At 42.5% G+C, this 9,191-nt stretch overlaps 1 protein-coding gene across 3 annotated transcripts in view; it reads right to left on the bottom strand.

The window, feature by feature from the left end:
• casz1 (castor zinc finger 1) overlaps positions 1–8,862 on the bottom strand; it is a 61,290-nt gene extending 52,428 nt beyond the window's left edge. The window contains exon 1 of one of the 3 annotated variants that reach the window (XM_044038567.1): positions 8,447–8,862. In XM_044038567.1, coding sequence (XP_043894502.1) covers positions 8,447–8,597 — 151 coding nt within the window. In that variant the 5' untranslated portion in view covers positions 8,598–8,862. The remainder of the gene's footprint in view (positions 1–8,446) is intronic. The other 2 variants (XM_044038566.1, XM_044038568.1) reach the window with 2 other exon arrangements.
• Positions 8,863–9,191: the final 329 nt, after the last annotated feature.

Genomic DNA, 9,191 nt, shown 5'->3' with positions numbered 1-9,191 from the left:
GAGCCAGCAGACTTGGGGGAGGATACAACGAAATGAGGCCTTTTAATTAAAAGAAAATATTTGCGTTTGCATACTATTGTGGATGGATCCTGGGACAATTCAGAAACTCTGTTTGTTTAATGTCTTGCTCTTAAAAGTGATTTGGGGCATTTCAGTGCCTTTTTTGCAGACATGCATTTTTAACATTTCAGTTATTTTTTAAATAACATTTGGGAATTTATCACAACTGCAAACGAGATAAACTTCCAGATAAACTTCTTTAAATTGTTCGACGGAAAATGACGTTGAGGATTTTTTTTAATTATCACTTCCACTGCCACTGCTGTTTTCCAATCAGGAGGGACAGTGGGCACTAAAATAATAAGGGAACTTCTGCAACATCCCAAATGCCAAGGACAGGTGGATTAAAGTATTAAAACAATCGCATTTCAGTCTTGAAATAGTCCTGTGCACGACTCAGCACCATGCGCATCCGTTCAAGTTCAGCTGCCAGCTCTATAATGCCAAAGGAGAGGGATAAAAAAAAAGCCCAATCCCATTAGCTACGTACATGCATCTCAGCAGACCTGCTTGAAATGTGAGCAAATCTCAGTGATGATTATCCCCCAAAGCTCTCAAATGATAATACATAATCAAACGCTACAGAGGATTTCTTTAAAATCACACAGCCAGCTCGCACTAATTTGGGTTTTCCCCATTTGAGTTAGATTTTGGTGCTTTCCAAATGAAACAGAACAGGCTGCAGCTATCCGTTGCCTCTGCACCCGAGAAGACATTTAACTGCTCTCCTCCAATTAGGGGAGACCAGAGAATGGAGCTTCTTACATCAGGAGAAGGAAATGATTTAAGATAAATGTGAAATCCTTTCATTTTCTTTAAAGTTTGAAATAATAAACAAAGCAAAGTGCTCCCCCGTGCACGTTCACAAATAGTGGGCGAGAAGGATCTTCGCTTAAATCAGATGCACTTTCATGATCGCAAACTATAGGAATAAATGAATATTCATGACATTAAAAAACTTCCTCTGTAAACTTTGTAATAAAATGCCAGCTATAATATTAGAGGCAACTTTTTTACTAATGATCTGAATAAGGGTTAAGGGTACTTGTAAAGATTTTATGTTTAAAACATCCATTAGTATATACATATATATATATAAAACTGCTATAACAACCATACAGTATGATTATTTCTTAAGTCACAGGAGCACATCCAGAAAATATGGGAAACATGTATGCAGTTTTAATATTTAAAAATAAAAGAAATCTGAATGAATGTGTGTGTGTATTCATGGCAGATAAAAGTGCCTTTTTTCAATAATAGAAGTGAGTTCATCAATGAAATCCTAAGCCTCTAAGCCAACTCCCTGCCATCTGTGGCACCAAAAGCTCGGGGAGGTTCACTTTTTCACCTTCTGGAAGGAGCAAGAAACAAGTGAGTGGCGTTTATGCTACGAGCACTTTGAGCCGGAGAACCGCGGTCACCTCATTTCTTTCACAGTCATGTCATGGAGATGGAATGAACCGTCTGTGACAGAAAACAAACAGGAAGCTGAGAGAGGAGGAGGAGAAGAGAGAGAGAGAGAGAGAGAGAGAGAGAGAGAAACCTGTGCCCTTCAGTAAAGACACTCTTAACCAGGTCTGACAGCTGACAGCTCTTTGGCAATTGGGGTCAGTTAAAGGAAAAGTAGCTCAAGTTTTGTTGAGGCTTTGGCTTCAGAGATGTTCAGGAGCCACTGCCCACCGCAGCATCAAAGGGGATTATAGGGACAGGGCCATCTGTTGCCAGAATAAGCTTGAGCCCTTTTATGTCTCTGCCTGTATGTCTGTGTGTGTGTTTGTTTTGGTGAGTGTGTATGTGTTATAAAAAAAAACACAGTAAGAGATAAAGACAGAGGATCCCCAATGTCTGTACTTTTTTACTTAAAGGGCAGCAGAGGTGTGGGGTGCAGTTTACACTCGGTGCGGCGACTGCTTTCAATCTGGCCTGGGGGGGCCCTAAAGGTTAGAATCATCATGGTGAAGTCCCTAAAAGCTTACGCATACAATTCAAGTATGACACTGACACACTCTAGAGTCTGGTAACAGACGGAATACACGTAAAAAAACTCTCTAACTCTCCTGCTCTAATCATGAATAGTCTGTGTTTGTCATCGAGGCAGATCGTAGACGTTGTTTTTGTTGTGGCTTTATTGGAGTGCCGACCTCGCTCCCCTTTCACCTCTCTTATTTGTTTTGGGTGCTGTTCCTGGCCTCTGCCTGAGAATGTTTTCTCCTCAATAATGTGCTACCTTTTAGCTGAGCCGCTCTGTGCTTGACCTACTGCCAACACTTATTTTCAGCACTCTAATTGTCGTTTAATCACATATCAACCTGTCACTTAAAGGGGTGGGGGGGTAGGGGGGGGGTACATTTGCATGTTGTAAAACTAATTCCTATCCAAAGCTCCAGTGGTTGTGAAAACGGGTGATCTGTTTCTCTCCTTCACTTTCACACCCGCATAGACACAGTTAAGCACAAGGGAACGAGAGGGAGAGAACGAGACACACACACACACACGCGCACAAAGGTCTACTATATCTCACCTTAACAGACAAAAACACACATAGGCAGACGCCATACCTGATCTTCTCAATTCAGGTGGTTTTATCACGTTTGTTAACAGTGTGTGGTGACACGTAACGTGTTAGAATAGGGACAGCGACAAGAGTGATTCAGAGTGCACGTACTCGTGCGAGCCAAAGTGAAGGTGACAGCGAATGTATGTGTGTGTTATAAAGGAAACAATTAGAGTTAATAATGTATCACTCTTCCAAATGTTACATTCATTTGTTCACACTTAGATAAAGCTACCGCAGAATAGGTTGCGCTGGGTTTGCCTGGCAGACTACACTACATTTACATTATCACCCTTATACATCGAGGAGCCATGTTCTGCTTGAGTGGTGGCGGCACAGTAGAGGGGGGAGTGAGAATCATGTTTTTCGGGCCCAAGGAATGCCAGTCCTCAGGAGAGCTCCCCCTCTAATTACAGTGCTGGGGAATGAAAGCTCTTTGTTCCACCTTTTATTACATTAATTGATAAAACAGAGCTCGGGTGGAGTTATCTTATACGGGAGGGGAGGAGGGGTAGGACTGGGGGTGAAGAGAGGGGGATACTTTGGGCAGATGAAGGTGGGTGAGCGGCTTTTGAAGATGAGGTCCTATTTTCAGAGGACTCCTAATCCCGTTAGGGCCCCTGACGGTGGCGCAGCGCTGTTGTGCTGCGTTCCCAGAGGCCCGTGTGGCAGCAGAACTGACAAGGGGAGTGGCAGCAGCAGACGATGGTGTGGTGGGTGAGAGGGCAGGCAGGGATATCTGGACCCAGGCTTTAATTACTTCAGGGGGTACTGAGGGCCACACTGAGACCCTATGTCACCACCGGCAAGCCCTGGGACGCTTTAAAAGGAAGTGGCATATCACCCACTGTGGAATTGTATGAAACCCCGTGGACATTTAATATGGACCCCATGCAGTGCAAAGCCATATAGATGTCGCAGGACATTAGCAGGGATATTTTGTGACTGTTATTAGTTTATTACAAATTGCACAAGTGGTAGATATTTTTAGAAGCATTCCAGCCATAGGATAGGGTGTAAGACAAAACACTAAAAATACAAACGTCATTTTCTTCTAAATATGATTTAGATGTTGTTATTTTTAAAATAATACTAAAAGGGGCAATAAGTTCCATTTCTGTTTGTGCGGGATCGGGCAATCTTATTTGTCAGTGGTTAAGTAGCAGTAACAGGCTTTGTCAAGGCTGTAATCTGCTTCTGCTCGTTTAGGCTACCTGCAAACAACAGAAGCTGAGAAGTGCGAGTACAGTGGCCACACGGACTGTGAATATGTTGCTGAGGCAATTAAGCATGTCAGTGTGTGTGCATGCACACAGCAGTGTCAGAGGTGCTAAGCCAGGCCAAACACGCCTCATTGAAATGTCCATCTTAAAGCCACCCAGGTTCCTCGTCTCCCCACCCTCCGACAACCAAGATGCTTCGAGACTGTCAAAAGCATTTTCCACAAAGCTGAGGAGAGGGCAAGGGGAAAAAAGGACCTGCCACTGTCACATGCATACTTGCGCGTGCACACACACACTTGCGAAGCTGTCAGGTAAATTAGATCTGAAAGCTGACAATTTCTGACCATATTTCCTTGATTATTTCGAACAAATGCACACCAGCCGCTCTAAGGAGATTATTTCAGAGAACAAATGCCACAGCAGCAGCTCCAATCCAATAAAAGCCCCTTTTTTGCTTTAATTAATTTTACAGCTAGCTTGCTTAATTACTTTCAATCAAAATCCTCTTGCCATCACAAAATTAGAAATGGTTCAACTCCATTAGTCTAAATTCTTCATTTACATACACAAAGACTGTCAGCTCTTGCTAAGCAAACGGCCTCCTGCTTGATGAGATTGTTTTTTTCCACACACTCTATCACTCTCTCCCCTTGCGCGCACACACACACACACACGCGCAACTGTGCTGTTAATTTATTTAAAAGGAGAAAAGTAGCATAAAATTATTTGATCCCCTTACTTAAGACATTCTCTGCCTAATCAGAGTTCAGGTGAGCTGTGGCATCACATCAACCAAGGTAATGGAGAGTTGAGCGTGCATGTACAACTGTCCACATTCATCACATGAACACCTCTGCCTCAAAAACAAACTGCTCCGCCTTAAACGAAAGAAAGGAAATATGTATGGGACAAACAGAATTGAGGAGCTGCAGCTGATGTCATGTCAATGGAGCTAACTAGTTCTCCAGGATTAGCTGTTATTTCTGAAGCAATAAACGAGCCGCAGATTATCCGATGACACATAGTGCCCTATAAATCTGACTCCTTTGTGGCAGGGTGTCACTAGTCCCGACTAGACTGTGGAAACTAGCGACACACAATCAGTGGTCGGCTGCTGTGACGAAGGCAACGGGGATTTTCAGTGGGGTGAGGGCCTGTGCCCTCACGTCTGATCACTTCAACTTGGCACGCAGGCATCCTCTCCATCACACACACTGCCTCAGGCCTGCACATCATTGAGAATTAAGGACATGCAGATAGGGTTTGTGCACTGACCAAAGTGAAAAACACCAGCACACCAGTGCACTACGACATGTGCATTGCAGACAGACACAAACACACACACACACACACACACTAGTGCTGCAATTAGTTCCTGAGATGAAGGCATTAAAGTGGTATAATGCACTCACTGCTGCAGCACACTACCACAAAATCTGTCGACACTAAACCTACATAATCATCAGTGACACTCTCCTATTGCTTTTAATTTCCTTCTCGTATGCATGCAAGTCAGCAAGCCCAGCGCAAATCCACACACCAGCCTTTGATCTGCTGTGTTCAGATCATCTTACATCCGCTGCTCTTTATAAACGTAGAGTCAGGGGGCAAAAAGAACACCTTGAAAAGGAAAGAGTTAAGGGGGGGTGGGGGGGTGTGGATTTGTAGCATTTCCGAATGGCGTGTTACAGTCTGGAAGTGCTTATAAAATAATCCTTGACAAGTAACCATGGGTTTGTGCGGGGAAAAATAATAAAAATAAATAAAACATGGCCATTCCTTATGCGCTGCCAGCCTGAGTACAATATAGGTCTGACCTAGCCCCTTTACTCTGCGTCTGCAATCACCGGTTTCCCTTGCCCTCTTTAACCAGTCCCCATTAATGCTGTTAATTATCCAAATCCATCATTCTTGGGGTAAATGAACACTGCCTCTTTAATTCAATTTAATAGGATCATTTTCCAACTCACGTTCACTTTAGCCCCAGCTGCCCGCCCACTAGTCCCCCACTGTGTCTGTGTCTCCCCCCCCACTGTATCTTGACTCCCTTGGCTGCATCGTCTCTGGTCTGGTTTGCTCCAGTTGGTGGAAGGGGAAGGGGATGATTGAGGGCTAAGGATGGATGGCAGCAATAGGCTGACACACTGTTGATCTCCCATTGAGTCGTCTTGGCCGGGCTGGTGGCAAGCCATATCTTGATTTAGAACAAAGTTAACTTACTGCAACTTACTTAACTTACTTTTTTTTTTTACAAGCCTGTAATACACTCACATTGTATGGCTTTTTTTTATAATGTGAAAAACTCTTTAAGGCCATTTTTATATCCAGGGTTACTATAAGCATCTGGCATGTATGTCACTCGCTGTGATTGCACGACACTAAAATGTGTTTATAAAATACAAAGGTGTCATGTCGTTTTTTACTGCATGTCATAGTGGTATCAGTATCAAAAAACATTTTCCATGAAACATTGCCAGAGTATGGCAATGAGACACTGATGCCCTTTAATCTAAATTTCTATCTATAAAATAACAGCTATATCAAGACTGACTTGGGCCATGTTTTACAAGCCATCTTAGATTTGCCTCACAGAGAGCTTCCCGTGCTCAGGCCAGTGAGCTGTTTTCACAGTTTCCAACACATTAATCACTAACCAAATAAAAGCTATTTGGTATATAGCTATATATAATATAGAGCTATTTCTGAAAGCCTGCAAACTTAAGATGAAAAGTGCCTGAAGTACAAGAGTATATCACAATGCTGAGTTTTAGTGCACACGGCGTTCCCTTTAAATTTTTCCCAGACTTTCATTGTTTAGCCATTTGAGACAGACACTGGGAGAGTTTCACATGATTTTAGCCATGATTTGATTTGGTTCTTTAAAGGGTGATGTCAGCACAATGGGAGATGAGCCTGTAAATCCACTACATTCACTCAAAATGCCCAGATGAGATAATCATTGGTGACATCTACGAAAACACTTATTATATTTGCTCATCGCCCGGCTGAAGCTGTTAAAACTCATCAGCATGATTCCCATTTTTTTTCTCTGGGAAAGAGGAAAAAGAAAATGTGCTCAACTTATAGTCAAAACTGTCACCTTTTTAAAGGGACAGTGCAACATTGTTGTGGCTGCGAGTAGAGTTTATAAATGGAAAAAGACTGGGCAGAGGCATATCGGGTGTCTACTCAATACTCATTTTGTTTGCACCCAATACTAATTAAATAAAACATGCACAACTTTTTTAATTGGTTTCACACAGATCAACAGTTTCAGGGAAGTTGAACAAGTATAATTTATATCTATCGTTGTTATACATACATTCTTCATCAATAAGCACTAACAGCAGTTCTTACAGACTACAAGCTGTCAATGGCGACCGTGTGTCCCTTAACTTGCCCACACAATTTGAAAGGGCTCGCGGCTGACAAGGCAGCAGAGGAGATAAGAAATGGATCAACCTGAGCCTTTCTCATAGCTTAATTTATTTTAAATCCAAGCCCTATTTACACACTGCACACCGTCAGGCCTTGTCAGCTCTAACTAGCATTGAGATATTTAAAACCATTAATGCTGTACAGCGGCCGCCTGAGCATGTATGACACAAGCTGTGGCTGCGTGAAACACAGCCAGATCTCTTACGGCCACAGCTTCCACTTCCACAAGGAAAGAAATGAAAAAGAAAAAAAAAAAAGCAACAGACACTATATATACAGCAAAAAAAAAATATATACAGTATATATATAATACTTTCAGACCCTGTTTATGAGACGTGAGAACAAAGCAAGATAAAGACACAAAAAAGGTGCTATGTTTTTTCATCTAGTGAATGCACATGCCCGACTGTGTATCTTTAGTGCAAGGGCTAGTCCCATAGAGGCAGGGGTCAGGATATGAAACACACCATCTATGTGCCTCCCGACAGGATATCCTCATGGATCAGCAGTGGTAGCCATTTTGACCCGCCCCATTATTAAAGAGGCTAATCTGTTCAACATGTCAATGTTAGCACTTTTAGCTGCGATTAATAAAAGAAGACCCCAAGAGTGCTGTGTGTGCTATATCAGTGCCTCAGGTTGTTTTCATTTTGTTTTTATTTTTAGTAGATTTTGGTGTTTAGTAATTCAACAGTGCTTTTTTTCATCTATTAACATAAACAGTGTAAATTATTAACTTTGTTAAAAGAATTATAATCTGCCCTGAATTGTAGCTTTGTGTGTGTGTGTGTGTGTGTGTGTTTGTGTTTTTCCTTTTCTGCCACTGGCAAAGACTCACTATGGCATTGCAGATATCATTAAAGTAAATGTAAGTTTATGTTTTATAGATGCAGAACAATAAGCATGTGATGTCTGACTTTTGTGGCCATTTATGTGACGCTTAAAACGTATGGCCCACTAGCTTTCACAGACTGGTAGTAATGGAAATGCTCTCTAACAGACTTGCTTTCCCAGTGCCAAGTGCTGTGTCTTAATTTGTAATCTAGTCAAACCAATTGTCCGCTAGCTAAAAAGGTCACAGAGACAATAGACTGCGTAGCCTTCTGCAATGTAGAGAAAGCCCAGGGTGTCTTTTGTAGCTTTTTAACCAAAGATGTAATTAAGTCACCTTCATCTTCAGGGGTGAGAAGGGCACTGGCGAGACACGGCTGGGAACACGAGAGAAACTTCACACTGCTGGAAACAGAAGTGAGATGCACACTAATATAGCGCATTTGGTTAGAGGTAAAAAAAAAAAGCACCTGTCTCTGCAGCAACATACCACAACTGAGGACATCTGTTGAGTTTACCTGTTCTTATAGCCGGCATATGATTTTCATAAAATGTGACCGATGACTGTGTGTGAAGAAAGCTTGTTGAGGAAAACTAAGTGATGCAAAGCAACACAGGAGAGGCAGAGGGGGGGGACTTAAAGGACGTGATTTATCTGGGCTTGATTGCATGTTAATCGAGGTTACGTGTATTAAGTGGAATCTAATTGGAACAGACACTGGCAGTCTGACAGATCGACATGATGCAGATGGATTGAGGGGGAGAGAAGGGGGAGGGAGGGAGACAGAGAAAGGAAGTGAATATGAGAGAGAGACAGATACTGCAGTCGGGGGGAGGAAGAGCAGAGGTAAAAAAACACACACACACATTTTAGCGATACTACTACATGGTCAAATCGAAACTGTTTTTCAATGTATGCAAAGTATGAAAATAAAACCACCTCAAAGCTGTGGAATCACAAGAGAGAAAATGAGGACTCTCTGTCTTTAGGTTCGTCTCACGTGCGTCTCATGATTGGCGGCTGATGAGACATGTAACCCTCCTAGAGGAGGACACACACGGGTGAGATTGTGAGTGACACG

This window comes from Solea senegalensis, linkage group LG11 (assembly GCF_019176455.1).
Source record: "Solea senegalensis isolate Sse05_10M linkage group LG11, IFAPA_SoseM_1, whole genome shotgun sequence".
Taxonomy (NCBI): domain Eukaryota; kingdom Metazoa; phylum Chordata; class Actinopteri; order Pleuronectiformes; family Soleidae; genus Solea; species Solea senegalensis.
Note: the sequence above shows the minus strand (reverse complement) of the source record. Positions and strands in the feature narration are given on the sequence as shown.